The sequence below is a fragment of the Typopeltis vanoorti genome, chromosome 7, assembly GCF_054136105.1.
Source record: "Typopeltis vanoorti isolate ZY-2024b chromosome 7, IOZ_Tvanoo_1.0, whole genome shotgun sequence".
NCBI classification, from domain to species: domain Eukaryota; kingdom Metazoa; phylum Arthropoda; class Arachnida; order Uropygi; family Thelyphonidae; genus Typopeltis; species Typopeltis vanoorti.
In genome coordinates, this window is record NC_143555.1 from 52,576,282 (window position 1) to 52,598,562 (window position 22,281).

At 36.2% G+C, this 22,281-nt stretch overlaps 1 protein-coding gene across 3 annotated transcripts in view; it reads left to right on the plus strand.

Moving 5' to 3' along the window:
* hgo (homogentisate 1,2-dioxygenase) overlaps window positions 1-16,865 on the plus strand; it is a 455,401-nt gene extending 438,536 nt beyond the window's left edge. For all 3 annotated transcript variants that reach the window (XM_090395872.1, XM_090395871.1, XM_090395870.1), the window contains exon 16: window positions 16,655-16,865. In XM_090395872.1, coding sequence (XP_090251998.1) covers window positions 16,655-16,665 — 11 coding nt within the window. In that variant the 3' untranslated portion in view covers window positions 16,666-16,865. The remainder of the gene's footprint in view (window positions 1-16,654) is intronic.
* The last annotated feature ends 5,416 nt before the right edge of the window (window positions 16,866-22,281 follow it).

Consider the following 22,281-nt stretch of genomic DNA (forward strand, 5'->3'; position numbering starts at 1 on the left):
CTGAATATCTGTTCATCTTCCAAGTCAAAACTACACGGTCACTCTCTCCAACTGGTGGGAGAGATGTCATGTCACTTATTATCAGCTCTTCTGATGCTGTGATCAAATCCAAAAACTGTTGAACCTCTTGTTCCCTCCATCACATGCTGCTGAAGATATTTGTCCCTCAAGAATTCTAGAAATTCTGTCCCCTTCTTACTATTTGCATTTTCCTCTTTCCAGCTTATACTGCTGTAGTTAAAATCTCCCATAACAATCATTCTTCTTGCCCTTGCCAAGCTCAACTGCCTAAACATCTCCTGGTCCCCACCATCTGTGCTCTCTGGTTTATAGCAAGACCCCAATAAATATCCTGTCTTGGCCACTTCTACCTCACACCATATGCTTTCAAAACCATTTGTATCACTGCCTTCCAAAGCCTCTACTCTAAGAGGACATAAGTCATCACTTATCATAAGCAGTACTCCACTACCACGTTTTCCTTTCCTATCCTGCAGAAAAATGCTTTACCCTGCCACTTCAATTCCGGTTATTATATCATCCTCCGTCAACTACGTCTCAAAGATCCCAATAATCTTTGACCAGGTTGATGCTATCAGCGCCACCAATTTATTTCCTGTTTTGAAGGAAGAATTCATGGGAGCTAGATTAAAAAATATTTGTGAATGATTTAGAACAAAGTGGATCAATATGGAAATCAAACAGGAATTGCAAGTGAAAAAAATATTATGAAACAAGTATAAAGCGATTGAGATGAAGTATTTGCATGAGGAATATAACATTCAAACTAGGAATGTAACTAGTATAATAAGAAAGCAAGATAAAATTGGAATGCAACATGGGACTAGCACTACATCAAAAGGAAAATTGGCCAATGTAAGGAGAAATAGTTTATGGACATGTAAGATGGAAATGGTGGCTGAGTGACCATGGCAGATGACATAGTGGAGCTATTTAATAATCACTTTATTTGGTTTTTTCATCTTGGTAAATTGGGTTTTAATTTTAGACAATGGGAAGGATTAGAGATGTATAAATAAGGTTTAGAAGTGTATGATGAGAATGTATTTCAAGTACCAAGTACTGTAAATGTCAATAGGGCAGCTGGATTTGATGGGAATATTTGTGACATGTTTTAAGAGGATGTGCTGGGAAACTGACATTGCCACTAACCTTTAATGAAATTTTTGCAACTGAAAAGATTCCTAAAGATGGAAAGAAGGATAAAGAAGTTAGACACCTCTATTCTAACACATTAGAATGGAAGTATCAACCAAGAAGCCAGTTCATATTTCTTCTGTAGTTATTAAGATTTTGGAAAATTAGTAAGAATCAGGGATATATATTCTGGATGTGCTAAGTGTACACTGCACACCCAGAAAATTCATGAAGAAATAATTTTTCAACAGTTATTTATTTGAAATGAATGGTCATGAACTGTTACAAATATCAAGATTAGGTGAGCATTGTCATCAAAGTACACATTGACTAGTTATATGAGAAAGAGTAATGTGATTCTCTATGCAGTGTCTGCAACAAGGCATCTCCTTGTCTGCGCTGATAGCATCAACCTGGTCAAAGATTATTGGGATCTTTGAGACGTGGTTGACAGAGAATGATATAATAACCGGAATTGAAGTGACAGGGTACAGCATTTTTTGGCAGGATAGGAAAGGAAAACATGGTGGTGGAGTTCTGCTTATGATAAGTGATGGCCACTGCCATATTCGCACTGACTGCAATTTGCATGGTAATTAAAGGTGTATGGGCTCACAACAATGCAAGTAGTTTAATTCTACTTGCATTGTAGATTATTTGCAGCCGAAAATGTGGTGCAGTTCTTGTGCAGTTTCCTGTTAGATAACTGTGTATTTTTTAATTGACATTTATTTTTATCCTTCTTGACAATGGAAAACAGCATTGAATATATTTTGTGTACAACTTTTTCAAACTAAGAATATGAAGTTAAGTTAAAAATTGTTAAAGATGGTAAACCCATTTACCTCTTCCAAATTTACATATACTATTTACACATACTTTACCCAGCCTGTCTGGCTGAGTGGTTAGCATGTCTGCTCTCCAATCAAGAGGCTGCAGGTTCAAATCTCACTGTGGGAATGGATGTTTGTGATTGTCTGTGAAAATACTAGTGGTGACGGTTGGCGGTAGATGGCGTTGGTGTAGTTGCAGTCAATTGATGGATTGGGGGTGGTGAAAGCAGAGCTGTAGAGTAGATGCCCTCCCTCGATGAGTCTTTGGACTCTCTAGAGGTAACAATTAATTATAATAATAATAATTTACACATTGAAAATGTAGGATTATACCGATGTATAAATAGAATGGGTTTTAATTCATAAAGTAAGTTTTATACAAACTTAATGATTTTTTAATGATTTTGCCTTCTCACAGCACATGTACTCAAATACCCACTGGTAAGAGTATACAGTAAGAGATTAAGTCAGCAGAAGTGGACAGATGTGAGTAATATTATTTATTAGGATAATATGTATTTGTTAAGTGGTGCCATTGTTTCAGTAATCTGACTCTTATATATAATAAAATGAGTGGTTGATAAAGGTAAAGAATATACTCCCAGAATTTTGCAAAGGTATTTGCCAGGATGCTACCTGATAAGCTTATATTTAAGTTGCAACATATGGATTTAGATATCACATTAGGATTGGATTAGATTGAGAATTGATCATCTGACACATATGAAAGAATTTTGTGTGGTTATTTATTTATTTGTTTGTTATTTTTGATTTTTTTTATGCTGCAAAGACATCAAAGGGTCATACACTGCCAGGACACAGATTAAAGCACTACATATGGTAAACAGTTAGTAGGATAATCACGAACATCCATGACCCTAGTGGGATTCGAACCTGCAGCGTCTTGGCTTGGACAGGGTTTGGTATAGAGGAGGAGTATCACAATTAGGGTTCCACAGGACTCAGTACTAGAACCTATGCTGTTCAACCTCTCATTTTATTTTGTGAGTTTGTCACTATAGTGGAAGATGATATTTAGTTGTTTGCAGATATTGTAAAACTAAGGGGATTAATTCCTCTCTTGTTCCAATAATTGTTCCTCTTTTGGAGGATTTGAATAAGTTAGAGAGGCAAGCAAATGAATGGTGTATATATTTATCATAGCTAAGTGTAAAGCTTTTAGAATTTAGGATTCTCAGTTGAGAGACTAATGTACTGTTGGTGGAGCTATACTAGAATAAGTAGAAGAGGTAAGGAATAAAATCTAGATTACTGTACTCAGATCTGGTCGCTGGGATTTATAGGGGAAGAAGTAAGGCGCCTTGGATATATATATATATATATATATATATATAAAACAAGAAAGGCAGATAACAAAAATGATATCAGGATTGTGGAGCATTGATTACAAGCAGTGGTGTAGCTAGAGCTTTTGCCACCCTGGGCGATCCCTGAGTTTGTTGCCCCTCTCAATACACACCAGTCACAACGACGTATAAGAAAATAAATTAAAACACTATGTTTATTTTTGAAGTAAAACTTTAATTTCAATGTTCTAAAATGTTATTTTTCTTGCTTTTCTGTTAACAAAATCGTCAATGACATTGCCGAAGTCTATTTCATAATAACGTAGGTGATTCTTAATCTATTTTATTTAGAAAAACTCCTCTCACAACTAGCAACATTTACAGCAGTTGTGAGGAAAATTCACAGTAGTATTACAAAATATTTGGAAATGAGTTCTTGAGACTGTATTTTGGAATTAACTGCAAAAGTTCAAAAAGGTTTGAAGTGCCGCCCTGGGTGTCCACCCAGGACCGCCCCCTCTGCTCCTCCCTAGCTATGCCTCTGATTACAAGGATAGACTGAAGCTATGCAAACTGCAGCGTTTGTTGAATAGAAGACCAAGGATTACCAATGCAGATGTAGTGGGTGTTTAATCCTTTTAAAGCTTGTGTGATTCCTAGAGCAAAAGGACAAGGTATAGAAGTGAGTGAAGAGGATGTAGCCTGAATACTGAGCACTCTAGATGTTAGCAAGAATGTAGGACGAGATGGGATTTTGCCACATCTCTTAAGGGAGTGCGTGTGTGTGCTTGCGTGATAAGAAACTGAGCATGCAGTTGACCTGGCTGCATAATAAAAGTCTTGCAATAGGTCACATTCCTAAGAATTGGATGGAGGATAAAATAGTGCCATTGCCTAAGGATAGCGATAGAATGAAGTATCAAACTATAGCAAGTCTATATTTCCCTTTCAGTTAAGATTTTGGAAAAATTGGTGTGAGACTATAGAATTGGAAGATAAGGATAATATTTATGAAAGCCCACATCAATTTCTTAGGGCATTCTCGTTTTAGTAATACAGCCACCAAAAGGCCTGCCCATTATTTTATAAAAGTAATATATAAATAATAATAAAATTAAGATGGTAAGACATGTTACAAGGTCGCAGCAAAAAAAAAGTTTTCATTATAACTGATTACAGTTTTTGCTTTAAATTAATGGAGAGTTGAAGTTAGATAGAATGTATACGTGAAAACCTTGCTTAACACAAATTCGATATGCGCGATTGAGTGAAATGATACTATTTCCCACTTCAAGCGAATGATTAATCAGTTAACATGATTTTTTTACATTCTGCGAAATTTTTTGTCGCCAATCTGCAGCGAGTGGCAGCACTTGTCAATGTAGCAGGCAGTGGCGGCAACACTCGGCAGTTGACTCAAAGCTATCATTGCAAGTGCAAACTCTGTTCTCTTGCTCAATCACTTTTCCTTCATTTTGCTTTAATTTAGATACATAAATTTTGTTTGAATTTTCAAAAGGAAAATGATGCTGATCCTGATAGAGAACGAAGCTTCAAAGTCCGCCGAAATCTTGATAAAACGATCTCCAGTTATCCCAAATTGCATGACAAGATGAAAAAGTCGAGCATTATTCAAACATCTTTACTTAATTTTTTTTTAAAAACGTAGCTCAATCAAATGTTTAGACATTAAATAAAAATGTAAGCAATTGATTTTTATTAACTTTGATGATTTTAAACTTGAATATAGCTTATAATTTTTTTTTTCAAATTTATGCTAACTGATGGATGAATTATAGGTAATCCTATTGTTTATTGCATTCGCTTAATGCGATTTCACTTAGTGCGCATTAATTGATGGATTAAATAATTGTGTTAAGCAATGTTTTCCTCTAATCTGTGGATAGTTTGCACTTGTTGATAAAACGATTGTTGAATTTGCACTTTAAATTTTTGTATAGTTTGTCAGTATTTATCTGCAGTGTTTCAATAATGACAGCAGCTGCAATTCAGTTTGCCAATACTTTATCACTGAGTCCACCATTTAAACACTATATTTTAAATAACCTACTACAAATTATGCAGTGCTTGCGACATGTTTGCATCCCTGCAGTTAGAAATGTGGCAGGTGAGAGACAGGAGAGTGCATGTCTGCTTAAAATGTAGAAAATGAGAAGAATATCAAAATTAGCATAACAGACTTCAGCAGCGTTATGTCAGAAACAAATGATTGCCATCTAAGAGAGAGATGAGTAGCATGATTGAGGATAAGGAAGACCAACAACATCTAAATAAGAATATAAAATTAGGGAGTGTAGTATGTTTCAAAGGTAGTGTTGATTGAGAGGATTGAATGTCAAGTGAGAGAGTAGGTTGCAAAGAGAGAGACAGAGAGCGAGAGTGAGAGAGAGAGAGAGATGCACTGAAAGAAGTGGAACATATGAGGATTGAATTAAGAAGCATGAAAGAAGAGATTAGGAGACTGGAAACAACAGATACAAAGAGAAGAGAGGGAATAAGAAGAAGATGACAGTGCAGGAACCAAGGCTGGAGAGATGATGGGAAGGCAGGTAAGTGGGAAAACAAGAAGAGAAAATTACTAAGGAGAGAGAGAGAGAGAGAGATTGAGGGATGCAGGTGAGCCAGGAACATTGATAGGAGGTGTGTTGTATGGAGATTCGATGATTCATGGAGTGCAAGATAAAATGCCAGCAGAGTGTTTGCCTGGAGGAACAATAGACACGAATGTGACAGTTGAATAAGGTGAAAGAGTGGATGAGATGATTGTGATGGTAAGTACAAATGACTTGAGAAGCAGTGTGAATTGGATGGCAAGAAATCTGCAGTTCATGCTTGAGGTTGTACAGAAGAAGACTGAGAGAGGGAATTAGTGAGTGTGTTACCTAGGTATGATAGCTAGAATGCATTGAAAGAGAGAGATTTGGATTATCGATGCTTGCATTTGAGAACAGAAAGGAACTATATGTGACAGACAGTGTGCATTTGAATAAGGAAGGATGTAAACCTCTGGAGAGAATGCTGTTCTCTTACACAGTGAGAGTGTCAGTGTAGGGAAACTAGAATTATCAGGGTGGATGGCATCAGGGGGGGGGGGTGTCTCTTGCGGGAATAGTCACTTGGAAGAAGTGGGAACACATGGCATAATGTAGAATCCAGTGACGTCTGGAGGGAATAATGATAGGTATATTAACACTGACATTGCATTGATGATTCCTATACTAATTCCAGGAGTATCTGGAATAAAGGAGATGAATTGGTGGTACTGATAGCCTCACCTGTCCATTGGGATCAGCGGGACGCGTTTGATGGACGATGACATAGAAGTGGTGGAGTATTGCTTATGATTAATAATGAGTTATGTCTCCTCAGAATGGAGAATTTGAAAGACAATAGCACTAATGGTTTTGAGAGAATATTGTGTTTGGTGAAGATGGGCCCTACAGGATATTTAGTGGGCTATTGCTATAATCTGGGGAGCATAGATGATGAAGAGCAGGAGATGTTTAGGCAATTGAACTTAAAAAATGATCGTTATGAGAGATTTTAACTAGAGCAATATAAATTGGGAAGTGGAAACTTCATGTAGTAGTAAGAGAGAAATTTCTAGAATTCTTAAGAGACAAATGTTTTAGGCAACATGTAGTAGAAAGAACATGAGGTTCAAGATTTTGGATTTGGTCATAGCATCAGAAGATCTGATTGTAACTGAGATGGCATCTCTGACCCCCAGTTGGAGAGAGTGACCCATGTCATTTTGACTTGGAGGATGAACAGACATGTAGTGTATGTCTATTCTATTGCATATTCCCCTACAATCCATTGACAATGTTATTGATACAAAGGTTAAACAATACAGGTCCTGGTACTGAGCACTGTGAGACTCCACTTGTAACCTTCTACTTAATTGTACTGCTTCCTCATACACAACTCTCTGATATCTATCAAACAGCCAGTTCCCCATAGAGAAAGAAATATATGTGAAATATAAGGCAGGTGGTTATAATAACCTTAGAAATCAGCTTGGGACAGTTCCATTCATGAAGAAACTGGAATTTTACAAAGGCATTAGATAGGGTGTGCCACATGATAAGATGATATTTAAGTTACAGTACATGGGTTTAGATGTTAGATTTAGTGAATTAGATTGGGGATTGGCTGTCTGATAGATATCAGAGAGTTGTGTATGAAGAAGCAATATCAAGAACGTAGAAGGTTACAAGTGGAGTTTCACGGTGCTCAGTGACCCATGTCACTGGAACCTGCATTGTTTAATCTTTATTGCAGTAACATTGTTAATGAATTGAAAGGGGGGATATTCAGTTATTTGCAGATGATATGAAGTTGGGAAGGTTGTCAGTAATAGTGCAGATATGGTTGCACACTTCAAGAGGATGTGAATGAGCCTGGACAGATGGACAAATGAGGAGTCTCAGTTTAATTCATCAAAATGTAAAATCTTGAAATTTGGAATACATCGATGAGAGGCTGCATATTCTGTTTAGAGAAACTGTACTGGAGGAAATGGGTGAGGCAAGGGATCTTCAAGTGATGATTGATAGAAACCTGAAATTCAGAGGACATATTGCAAAGGTTTTGAAGGTGATCCAGATGATTGCTGCAATACCGAGAAGGACACTGACCAGTAGAGATAGAAGAGTTGGGATTCCATTGTATGAAGCCCTGATCAGACCACACCTGCTCAAATTTGGTCCCCAGGATTCAAAGGCGATAAATTAACCTTTGAAAGAGGACAGAGGCAAATAACAAAAATGATATCCAAATTGTACAGTATTAGTTATAAGGATAGACTGAGGGAATACAAATTTTTTTAGAGAAAAGACGAGGTGATATGATTGAGATGAGGTGATATTAAATTGTTGAGAGGTAATTACAGGGTTGACACTGGGGAGTTCTTGCATATGGTAGAACAAGGGGGAATGAGTGAGGACAAGGGGCGGCCATCCCTGGAAGTTGCAAAAGTAAGTCCTAAGCAAGAGAGTGAGGAGTGGTTTCTTTGCATTGAAGGTGGTTGAACTGTGGAATGCATTGTCTGTTAGGATGGTGAGAGCATGAATGGTGAATCAGTTCAAGGTATGACAGGCTTTGTGTTGTCTAGGTTGGGCCTCTCATGATAAGTCTAGTGACTTCATGGAGGTCATGAATGATTAATAATAATGGATGGGCAATGCTCAATACACATCCTCTCCCTCTGAAGTCAACCTCACCTTGTTATGGTACCTCTGCAAAAGGATATCTTTCTGTTTAGAAGAAATGCCAGCTAGACTAAGTAGGTAGTAGACAAGCTTCATTGCTCATTGAACTACTGCAACCTATCTTATCGGTGGTGGTAGTACACTTGTTCTGGGTTACAGAAGTAGCTTCTGTTAATGAAAAGCTCACACTTCATTGGGAACTAACTGTCCCAAAGTAGGCTACTGCTAACACTGTTAACAAAAGTATTGGTCCAGCGAAATCCTCCTCACTACAATTGAGTCTAACACCCTTAATTTTTACATTTTCTCTATGATTTAAAACCATGCTCTCACAAAACTGTGTAACACTCTTTCATAATGTCCTAGCTTCTTCTTTTGTAGCTGTTCTTCTGAATGTGCCAAAATCATCACATCATTTGCAAACAGCTGTTTCTTCTTTCTGGTCATTAACTGTATTTATATGACACTATTCATCACTGCAGTGAACAGCAATAGAGATAAGACACTTCCTAGTTGCAGTCTATTATTAAGCATAAGCCACTCCAAATTTCCAAATTTAATCCTCACGTAGCTCTTATTTTTAACATGCATATTCTTGATCATGACTGTTTCTTCTTTTCCTATGCCTGTCTTTTCAAACTTTTCCAGACTTTTTTGCAACCAAAACTTACATTTTGGTTTGAGATGATGTGGTTTGCTGTAGTTGGTGAATTGAGTGGTGGAACCAGAGAGTTGTAGAGTAGGTTAAGAATTTGCTGTTTTAAGGATACTTAAAACACTTAAAACTTAAAACAGTCAGCTCTGCCCGGGGCAGAGCTGACTACTACCGGGTGCGTCCCCAGGTGGCGGATCGGAGAACAGCCTTCAGATATGGAGGTTAGCTGCGATATAAGCAGAGAAATCTGGCGAATAAGCAGCCGTGGACCAACAACGACTGAGCTATCAGGGCGTGGGGGAGCAGAAGTGGCAACTTTGTCTCACTTAAAACCTCACAAAGCCCAATGACAACTCGGTGACATGGCGAGAAGTGCCGCCATTAAATAAGTACCTGCTGGGGTCACCGCCCCTGACATTGGGAAGCAGCATTGTCAGTACTGACACAAGGTTGAAGCCAAATGATGACGGAAAAGCTTGTGATCAGAGATTTGCAGATGGCAATATGATTATATTGTGTATGTCTGTAATACTGCGGAGCAGAAAGCAAATGGAGAAACTACTGCTCTACCTTATCTCCAGAACAACCACCATGGCGAGCAAACCCTTACAATTGGCCCCAAGTTCCCGGCGTCCCTTAAATGGGACAGGGGTGCAAAGAATCTCCGGGCTCAAAATGGTGTCCACTTTTAAAATTGCAACTTGGAATGTCAGCACTCTGTATGAAGCTGGCAAATTAAGAAATGCCACAAGAGAAATGAAGAGGCTGGGCATCTGGATTTTGGGAATTTGCGAGACAAGATGGCCAGGATCTGGAAAGTGTCAACAAGATAATATGACAATGTATTACTCTGGGAATGATGAGAACAAACATCGACATGGTGTAGCTGTAATAGTAGATGAAGAAATCAATAAATCAGTAATAAATTGGATTCCATTTTCTGAAAGGATAATGCTGTTACAACTTAAGGGAAACCCCGTTAACATAAATATCATCCAAGCTTATGCACCCACAGCTGACAAAAGTGAAGAAGATGTTGAAGAGTTTTATGAACACCTAAAAGAGATTAAAAACCTAACAAAGAAACATGATATAAACATAGTGATGGGTGACTTCAATGCAAAAGTGGGAAGAGGGGGGTGATGGAGAAATTGTTGGCGAACATGGCTTAGGCACCAGAAATGACAGAGGAGATCGCCTAGTCCAATTCTGTCAGGAAGAAGATCTAACAATAGCAAATACCTGGTTTAAACTTCCACCCAGAAGACTGTACACTTGGAAATCGCCTCAAGATAATAACCAACATAATCAAATCAGTAGTATAAAGTCAGAAATCAAAATCATAATCAAGTCAGAAATCAAATTGATTATATACTGATAAATAAAAGATTCCACAGTAGTATAAAGAGTGCAAAGACTTATCCTGGAGCAGATATCTCATCAGACCACAATCCCATAGTTGCAGAAGTACGTCTTAGATTAAAATCAGCTAAAAAATCACAAAAGAAGAAAAAGAAAATTGATGTAGAAAAACTGAAAGACCCGAACATAAATAAAAGTGCCAAGACACAGCTTAACCTGCGATTACAACAGATTAACATAGAAGAAAATAAAAGTGTGGAATCTCTTTGGAATAGCTTAAAGAATACCATCGTAACAACAAGTATTGAAGAAGTAGGTTATGTGAATAATATAAAACAACAGGAATGGATGACAGATGAGATTCTTTCTCTTATTGATACAAGAAGAATGTATAAAAACAAAGACCTAGCCAGGTATACAGAAACACATAACATCATCAAGAAAAAAATAAAAGAAGCCAAGGAAAATTGGATGAAAAATTTATGTACTGAAATTGAACTGCTTCAGAAACAACATGATAATTTCAATCTGTATAAGAAAATCAACAAAATTTCCGGAAAACTGAGGAAAAAGCAAATAGTGTCTCTAAGAGACGAAAATGGAAAAATAGTTCTAGAAGAAGAGAATAAAGCACAGATTTGGATAAAATATGTAACAGAACTTTTCAATGATACTAGACAGAAGCCTATGAATATAAAAGATAACATTCAAGGACCAGCAATCATGAAATGCGAAATAGAGAATGCTATACAAACAAGTAAAACAGGAAAAGCCAGTGGACCAGATGGTGTGCAAACAGAATTTTTAAAATTAATCGAACCAGATAACATCAAACTTCTTGAAAAACTATTTAATAAAATATATGAAAGTGATGAATTTCCATCAGATCGGCTCAAATCTACATTTATCACTATCCCAAAGAAACCCAAAGCGAATTCCTGTGGTGACTTCAGATTTATTAGTCTAATGAGCTAAACATTAAAAATATTTTTGAAAGTAATTCAGAATCGCATTTATAGAAAAAGTGAAGAAACTCTAAGTGAAACACAATTCGGCTTTCGGAATGGTTTTGGTACTAGATAGGCCCTTTTCTGTACCCAAATATTGATACAAAAATGCATAGAAAAACAGAAATCTGTCTTTATGTGTTTCATAGATTTTGAAAAAGCATTCGACAAAGTCAGACACACCAACTTAATAGAAATCCTTCAACAAATAAGGCTAGATGAACAAGACATAAGACTAATAACAAATCTGTATTGGAATCAGTCAGCTTCCGTTCAATTAGACAACATTACCACCAGTGATATTAACATCAAAAGAGGAGTGAGACAAGGATGTGTGCTCTCACCACTCCTGTTCAACATATATGCAGAGGTAATCTTTAAAAAAGCATTGGAAGAATGTCCAGAGGGAATCACAATAAATGGAAAGATTGTTAACAACCTACGATATGCAGATGACACCGTGCTAATTGCAGATAACATTATGGATCTCCAAAAACTCGTTGACAGAGTATACATAGAAAGCCAAAGAATGGGAATAAATATAAACATCAACAAGACAAAATACATGATCATCAGCAAACATCCAGCCTCATCAATGAAACTGACACTCAATGGGAAAAATATTGATCAAGTGTCAAGATATAAATATCTTGGTTGCTGGCTTAATGAACGGCAGGATCCATAAATAGATATAAAGACAAGGATTGAAGTTGCACGGCAGTCCTTCATGAAAATGAGAACCCTATTCTGCAATAAAGACCTAAACATGGAAGTCAGATGCCGAATGCTGAAATGCTACTTGTGGTCTATTCTGCTCTATGGAGTTGAAACATGGACATTGAAGGCGACAACCATCAAGAAAATCGAAGCCTTTGAGATGTGGCTATACAGAAGAATGCTAAAGATATCATTGACAGAAAAAATTACCAATGAAGAGGTCTTAAAATCCATTGGCAAAGCTAAACATCTTGTACAAATAATCAAGAAACGAAAAACATCATATCTTGGACACATCATGAGAAACAGCAAATACCAACTTCTACAAACTATTTTGGTAGGAAGAATTGAAGGCAAAGGAACTAGAGGAAGAAAAAGAATATCATGGTTTGACAACATCAAGACGTGGACAGGAAAGAGCAGTGCACAACTGCTCAGATTAGCACAAGAGCGCAGTTTGTTCATCAAGATGGTCGCTGACCTTCGATAGAAGATAGCACAATAAGAAGAAGAAAACATGTGATCTTGTGACATAAGACTGAATAATATATGCATGTAAACACAAGAAAGATATTTAATTAACCAAATATTTCAGTCTGGAAATAGCATTTCCAGACTGAACTGGAAATGCTATTTCCAGTTCACGTGCATATATCATTCTGTAGAGTAGGTGCTCTCCCTTGATGAGTCTTTGGACTCCTTGGAGGTGTCATGTAATAATAATCTGTGTAAAGAATTATTGGTCAAGGATTATGTTAAGAAAATATAGAGGCCTAAATACTTGACTGATTTTTTTTGCCAGCCTGGTTGGCCAAGTGGTTAGCGTTTCCGCTCTCCTGCCAAAAGGCTGCAGGTTCGAATCCTGCTGTGGGCATGGATGTTTGTGATTGTCTGTGAAAATACTAGTGGTGGTGGTTGGTGGAAGATGGCATTGGTGTAGTTCTGATTTGTTGTAGTTGGTGAATTGAGTGCTGGAGACAGAGTTGTACAGTAGGTGCCCTCCCTCAATGAGTCTTTGGACTCCCAGGAGGTGTCACATAATAATAATAATAAAATAAAAGGTTGTTTTTTCAATCAAGAAATGCTAGAAATGGGCTTTATCCTAATTCCCAGTGTCCTCCATCATTTCCCTTACACCAATAAATCAAATCGACAGTTGATTATTCTTTTCCAGAACCAAACTGTTCTTCTGTTTAGATCTTCCTCTATTTATCTGTTATTCTTGATGCCATTATCCTTTCATAAATTTTGGCACAGTGACACAATAATTTATTCCTTTATAGTTAGTGCACTCCCTTCTTAGGCCTCCTTTAATCCCTTTTGGTCCAATCATAAACTATCACATGCTTTCTCTAGGTCAGTTCTAAAGATCTCACCTAACCATTTCAATACCAAACTTCCAGAAGCTCTGATTTGTTGAACAGGTAAATCATCTCTCCATGGGGATTTTACATTCTTCATCTTCTTGAATGCTTCTTCAACCTTCACTAGACCTATTTGCCTATTGTCTCTTTTATCATTTTGACTGGAATTATCATTTATAATTCCAGTTTCATTTTGACCTTTTGTACTGCTGTAATTTTTGCTGTTGCGCAGTATGACCTTTGCTGTTCTTCTGCCAATAAACTGACAACAGCCACCACCACTAGTTTATTTCACTGTGGCTTTCATCTTTGTTTAACAGCTCTCTAAAAAAAGTATTGCTACATCATTGTATTCTCTCTTTCAGTCACAAGATTTCCATCTCCATTTATTGTTATTATTATTATTATTACATGACACTTCCAGGGAGTCCAAAGACTCATCAAGGGAGGGCACCTACTCTACAACTTTCTGTCTCCACCACTCAGTCCACCAACTACAACAAACTGCAACAACTACCATCATCATTATCTACACCAGTGCCATCTACTGCCCACCACCACTAGTATTTTCACAGACAATCACAAACATCCATGCCCATGGTGGGATTCGAACCTGCAGCCTTTTGGCTGGAGAGTGGATATGCTAACCACTCAGCCAACAAGGCTGGTTTTCCTCATTGCTTCTTCCATTCTTCATTACTCCATATAAAATTTTCTTGTTCCCATTAATATCTTCTTCCAATTTATGAGTTAATTTAATCCAGCTTTTTATTTTTTCCTCTTTAATTAGCTGTATCAGAAGTTGATTGGGTTACATGTCAATAGAGCTGTGGAATGGATGACAAATCACCACATATTTTTAAGCAGTGTACAAAACAGTTAGCGAAACTCATAACCTGATTATTTAATGAAAATCTTCCAGTGGGCATGGTTCTTAAGGACTGGAAAAAAGGCAAAATAGTACCACTCCACAAACATTGTTCTAGGATAGAGGTTTCCGCTTTTGTCTGTATATTTACAGTTTGTTGTTGAGGTAGGTCGGTTAAGAGTAGAATACAGGATTGGGTTGATGATCATAGGATTCTTTATAATAGTCAACATAAATTTGTAAGGGTAGGTCTTGTTTTAGCAATTTACTTGCATTTTATAAGGTAGTGAGTGTGTTAAATAAGGGAGATTCGTATGCTGTGATACTCTTCGATTTTGCAAAAGCTGATAGATGACTTCATTGTAGGTCGGTGTACAAGCTACAGAGAATGGGAGCAGATAGTATATTGGTGGATAGATGGAACAGAGATTGACTCTCTGAACAACGCCAGCAACTTGGGTATTATAAAGCAGTGTCTCAAAAAAAGAGTAACCTGTGGTATGCCCCAGGGTTCTTTTCTTGGATCCCCCTGTTTAACATATTTGTTAATGATATTTCATGTGAATTGAATGGGGATCTTCAGTTATTTGCTGATGATGTAAAGTCATGGAGAATTATAAGGAGTATTGCTGATGTTAATTCCATTCAGGAAGCTTTGAATAAACTTGGACAAATGAGTTGGGTTGTAGTTTTAATGTTAATAAGTGTTGCATTTTGCAGTGCAGTGATATGAGACTGTGTACTATATTGATGGAACTTATACTGCATGGAAGTGGATGAGAGTGAAATGTGTAAAAAAAGTATAAAAATTATGTGAATATTTTGTACATTTTTATCCAGTTCTAATAGTGATGTATTTCAAAATTCAATATGCATGCTCAGACAATGCATTCCATACTTCCACCACTCTCCATGCTAAAAACTTACTTCTTAACGTTTTACTCACTATTTCAAAAAGAGGAGAAGAATTAAAAGCCATTCCTGGAAGTTGTATAAGAGTGTAGCAAAGAGGGGTGGAACAGATTTTTCAATCTACTGATAGTTAACAGTAGATTGAAGTTTAGAAGTATAATGCCAGTGTTGCAAACATTGCTCATTGTATTGCTGTTATGATAATAAGTTCACAGAAATGTAGACATAAGGTGGTTGTGCCACTGTATAAATTGCTGGTTAGATTATACTTGGACTACTTTGCACAGATTTAATTTAGTTTTCATTGTAATGTGAAAACATTAGGAGGTTTTAAAGACAAGCAATTAAGACTATATCTGGATTCTGGAATGTTGCCTGTGGAGAGAGGATAAAGGAATGTAAACTATAGAGTTTAGTGGATAGGAGGAAAAGAGGTGATATGATAGAAGCATTTCATAAAGGGAAGATAGAGAGAAACACTAGTCAATACAAAGTCTATGGTATCATTCCTTAAATGCATCCACCATTTGCACTTTCACCAACCTCTCAGACAATGCATTCCATACTTCCACCACTCTCCATGCTAAAAACTTACTTCTTAACGTTTTACTCACTATTTCAAAAAGAGGAGAAGAATTAAAAGCCATTCCTGGAAGTTGTATAAGAGTGTAGCAAAGAGGGGGTGGAACAGATTTTTTACATAGAGAATTCTGAATGAATGGAACACAGAAGAACATATTAATACAGGGAATGTTAAGAAAAATGTTGTCAGGTGAATGAACCTCCCATGATGAGCCTGATTCCATGGAGGGTGTGATAATAATAATAGATTTTATTTATTATTATTATTTGTATGGCTCTTTTCTCATTATAAACAATTCTATCCTCATTAATCTAATCTTTATGAATTACAAAAAAAAACTTTATTTTTTGACTTGATTGCTTCTTTAACTCTTTCATTCCATCCTTGTTTTTCTTTTTCCTTTTCTGCTTCCACTTGTTCCACCCATCTCTTCTGCTGTTCCTACCATTATATCTTGAAACTTTTTCCATTCTCATCACAAGTAAGACATTATCTTTTGTAATAGTTTATAATTTTGTAACTATTTCTTTTGGTGGATGGTAAATGTCAGCAATAATTTTATTTAACCTTAAGCTTTTATTAATTAATAAAATTTTAAATTTATAATTTGATTTTTTTATTAAATAAATGTGGTTGGTATTTTTCTCCCTTTAGACAGTTCCTAAACCGTATGAATGGATCAAGATGGATAGTATTTCATCCAACAGCAAAAAAAAGTATAAAAATTATGTGAATATTTTGTACATTTTTATCCAGTTCTAATAGTGATGTATTTCAAAATTCAATATGCATGCTCAACTGTAACATTTAAATACACCTTTTAAATTTATACTCACAGTTTAAATGATTAAAATACTCCTTACAATACTGAAGTTTGTCTATAAACAAAAAAGTAGATGACTTTAATATAATTTTAATATGTTGAATACAAAGGCAACATCTGTGTTGTTTCTTCACCACAGTTTGCTTAAGAAAAGGTTTTGTTTCATGGAAGACAACAGCATTGAGTTACACTGAGTCAGTTAAAGGTTGATATACTCCAGGGTATGCAAGTGTGTAAGGATTTTATTGTTTTGTCACATTATGTGGTGTGCATGGGATGCTCACTGTCTAATGAGATAGCTTCATTCACGATGGGATTGCAGTACTGTGAAGAGTGAGAGAGAAAGAGAACAGGCAGATGTATGTAACTATCACTCTGAACACTAAATTGCAAATGCAAATTCGCATGCACCTATAGGAATTAAAATTTCTTTTCTTTTAATTAATGCTGTGTTTTAAAGCAACTTTATAGAGTGCATATTGGTGCTGCTGCTTAATTGATTTTACACACATGGCAGACTGCATACTTCTGCATAAGCATGCAAACATTGCACCTCTTTTGCTGTTTTTTTTTTGTGTGTGTGTTTCTTCCAGTGGTGGCCAGTGAAAATTTTAAGTGGAGGTGCTGCATATACAAAATAAAATAAAAAAAATTATTTTTTTCCTAATCAGTAACCAATTTATTAATAAATAAATTTACTTATTAAAAATTTGCTTTATTAAAAATATTTCACCCTCACCACGAACAAACACCAATAATAAAAGTTTTGTATCTAACAGAAATAACGAGCGCAAGCATGCAATACACTGCCCAAAGAGCAGTGTCAAGCGTAAACGAATATCAGCGAGTCTACCTGCAATTGGCACTATCATTCTCACAATGCATTAAATGGCAGTGTATTTGTTTCGTGTAATAATTTAAAAAATATAGTTCTTTTCATATTTTCAACAGTGACATTCGTCATAATTCAGCCTTGTATCTATAATAATTAATTATATGTTATTTTAACAAAATAAAATAAGATTGCAAAAAATAGTTCACCCTTTCGTATCTTACAGAAATAACGCACAAACATACTATACACTGCCCAAAGAGCAGTGTCAGATTCACTAGTTATGTGCAATGAGAAGCGTATACGAATATCGGCGAGTCTGGCTGCAATTGGTTGAATGTGATAATATGGACACTGTGTTAGATCGCAATGTATTTGTTTTGTAATCTGAAGTGTTAATCGAACAATTCCAATTATTAACTATTCAATCAATGTCGAAATATAAGCTGAACCTTTAACATGTTGTATTGCATTTATATAATGTCGTAAGCATTGCTGTTATTTATAAACACAAACAAAATTTAATTTTTTCATTTTTTCCTTGGGGGTGCTGCAGTGTCACAGTGCTTATGTACGGGCTGCCACTGGTTTCTTCCCAATAGTAACCCTACTAGGAGGTAATTTATTCCTACATGCTCCATTGCATACAATGCTTATATTACATGTAACTTACAAGTACTGATTAATATTTATTTTTTTTTTTATCAATATTGATATTTACATTTATAATTTTACATCTATATGTACATATTCTGACCTTAACATCCATATTTATATTTTATATATACAGTCGATTCCGCTTAAATGGGATATGTTGGGACTAATCCATTTTGGCCCAATTAAGCGGCTGCCCCAATTAAACGAACTAATAATAAATTCTAAAATAAAATATGTAATACACAGGTAAATGAATAAGTAGGTAAAAAAAATAATAATTAGGTACCTATTTTAATGGTTTATTAAACCAAAATACAGAAAATATTTGTACTATAAATTGTGCAGAAAAAATAATGAATACATGATAACTTTTACAATTTCAAATTTTAATTCTGCAAAAATGCATCAAGTGTAGTCTGTCTTTTGCTTTTGAAATTTTGCAGTTGTACAAAATCAGCACAGATATTCAGTGCGGATGTAGGGCTTCCTTCGTTACCTTCCTGCATAAAATAACGCTGTAATCCGACTATAAATTTTTTGGCCTCACGATTAGTTACAAGCACAGGTGGGTCATCATCCTCATCATCGCACTCTTTGTCAAATTTTTGATGTTTGGCTTTAATGACTTCAACAATTGCATCTTCAAAGTTTTCATTTTCATCATAACATGGTAATTTGTCATCTATTGTTGAAAATTTTTCATTATTCATGATAGGAGCTTGCAGTATGTCTTCATTTTCATCACTACTCAAAATTTCAAGAACCTCCAAAGGTTTTAAACCGCAAACAGCAAAGCAGTTTTGTATTGTGCTGCTTTTTATAGCTCACCAACTGTCGGAGACAAATTGTATTGCTTGCAAAATGGAAATTTTTGCACTGATCTCTCTGGCTGTTGATGAACTTGTTAATAGGTTTTCATCAATGGATTCCAGTATGTAATTAACCAATTTTCCTCGATACAACGTCTGTAAATTTTTTATTATCCCCATGTCCATTGGTTGCACTAAGGATGTTGTATTAGGAGGAAGAAATTCCAGCCTTATATTTTTTAGATCATCTAAATGAGAGTGTGCAGCACAATTATCGAGAATCAACAAAATTTTCCTCTGCTTACGCTATAATTCTACGTCCCAACTCATAAGCCAATCCCGAAAAATTTCAGAAGTCATCCACGCATTACTATTGGCATGGTACTCTACTGGTAAACTCTCTATTCTTAACCCCTTAAAGCATCGAGTCTTAGCATTTTTTCCCATGATTAGTAGTTTTCGTTTATCCGTACCCAACATATTTGCACAGCATAACACAGTAATGCGGTCCATTGCCCTTTTATACCCTGACAGTGCAATGTGCTTATAACACAGGGAGCCGTCTAGCGTAGCACGATAATAGAGGCCAGTTTCATCAGCGTTGTAAATATCATCTGAACAGAAATTCTTTAAAAAAGTAAGGATTTTAGTATTTTGCCATTGCTCGGTGCTTACATTGTTGGCACTGCCCTTGTCGCCGTGCTTTTTTAAATTTGATATTGTGTCTCGCTTTCCATCGAGACAACCAACCAGCAGCTGCTTTAAAATCGTTGTGGGCCAGCTTTTTAGCGATCGCCTCTGACTTCACCTTCAACACTGGGCTGCTTATATTCATGCCTCACCTGCTAACTATAGAAAATCATTGATCTAATGCTTCTTCGACTTCTGGATCCTTTCCATCACGCTTTCTTTTGGATGTTCCTGGAATTTCTTTCTGTAATGTCCACTCCTCACACAGTTGATTTTCTTGTTGTAGGAGACGCACTATGGTAGATTTTGGTACACCAGTTACATCAGCAAGTCTAAGATGGCTTGTATTTAATGGCTGGCTTTTAATTTTATCCAGCAAAGCAATTTTACTTGAAAGTATAAAATCATTTCTTGACATTTTGGAAAGATTTAAAAATTTTACATAAAATTGACACAATAAATCGATATCGCTAGGTACAGTATATAATAAGGGTAGATTCTTAAGCAGACGCGTATTTGCCAGACGCACGATGAAAGATAACTGATTCGCATCACGCTAGTGTTGCCAAATATTAGTGTACGTAGTGTTGCCATATTTTCGAAAAATCCATAAAATATATCAAAAATTCCCAAATTCCTTTTCAGCTACTGTCCCAATTAAGTGAAAAGTTGTCCCAATTAATCATTTAAATTATGTATTAATATGTTGGTTTGGTTTCCGTTCTTTGAGATTTGGCCCAAAAAAGCGGCTGCCCCAATTAAACGGGATCGACTGTACATATATTTACACTATATAATTGGCAATATCAGTAATTTATGTTAGATTACAACCACTGGAAGTTGACCTTATTGGCAAATTTAATTAGTTCTGAGTAATACGTTTCGATAAGTCTCTGTTTTGACACTGGTCACTTGTCTCGGGAAGTGATGACGTGTTGTATTAGGGCATCCGGATGGAGTCCAATAGCTGACAGTCATAAAGTTTGTGATCAGCAGTCTGTTGAAGATGTGAACTACAAATGCATGGTGGTGATTCCAGGATATGGAATCTGTGTAAGTAGTGTCTTAGTTTTCCATGTCCTGTTAGTAGCATGATAAAAGCTGGAGAAATGCGTGTCTTTTCAGCCAGAGTCTGCTTCTGATGCCAGGCAAGAATTCTTTTGTTCTTGATCCATTTTTTGATGTCTTCCTTTCGGAGCTCTCCTTCTCCTTAATATATGTTCTCTTTGCTGGGTGAGGCCACCTACTGTAGTGAAATGGGCGTCCGTAGCAATTTGAATCAATGTTGTAACTTTCATTTTATCTTCCAAAAGTGACATCATATACAAAAGATAATTCTTGTATTTTCAGGCAGATCGGTGTTAGAGCTGCAATAATGCAAGCTACCTCGAAAGATATTGTCCTGTATCCTTTAATTGTACGTATGGCTATAAGGCATTGAATGCTGTTTAGTTTTTGTTGGTTTATCTTTGATTTTGATGTATGTTTCCAGGCAGGGGCAGCATAAGATATCAGTGGCGGTATAGCTCCGGTATATATTGTTTTCAGTGCTCATTGGCCTAATCTCTACTTAATCCTTGTCGACTTAGCTAGGAGGTTTACTACTTGTAAGCTTTTTTTTTTTTCGGCAACATACGAGGTGTGCTTATTGAAGGTAAATTTTTCATCTGTTATCACTCCTAGGTATTTTAATTCACTGGCTATCTCAAGAACTTCTCCATTTAGGAAGACCGCTATAGGTTGTTTTGAATTTTTGCGTGAGATGTCGAGCACTTTAGACTTGGTGCTATTGAAGGTAACTTTCTTCTTGCGTGCCCACTCAGCAATTGTAAAGAGTTCTTCATTGGCTGTTACTTCTAACTGTAAGCCATCACATCCCCAAATCATTATCATCGCCGAAAACTATGACTTTTTATTCAGTAGTGAAAGGAAGTCTTAAAAGCGAGTCATACTGGATGTTCCAGAAACCTGGCCCCACAGCAGGAATCTTGTGGACAGCCTCTTTCGACTTCTTACTGTTGTGGTTGAACTTCTGTCTATAAAATAATTTTTTGTAAGGCAGAGTAAGTTTTTTTGGGCATTTTAAATCTATTAATTGATTGATTATGGCTGATCACCATGCAGCATCGAAGGCTCCTTGTACATCGAGTGAGATCAGTAGTATGGCTTTTTTGCTGTAGACTGTCTTCTGTGAACTTTTTAACCACCATAATTGCATCTACTGTGCTGGACTGAGGTCTAAATGCATATTGATTGCTGTTTAATAGGTTTCTTGAGTAGTCATAGTGCATTATTTGGTTTATTAGAAGTATTTCTAGTACCTTACCAGCAACGTTTATGAGACTGATTAGTCTGTATTTGCTAATTTAATCATAATTGCAGAATGTTCTTTTCCTGGTTTGATTATGGGAAAAATTTTTGAGCATTTCCATATTGAAGGAAATCTTCCTCTCTTTAGGCATTTGTTGTA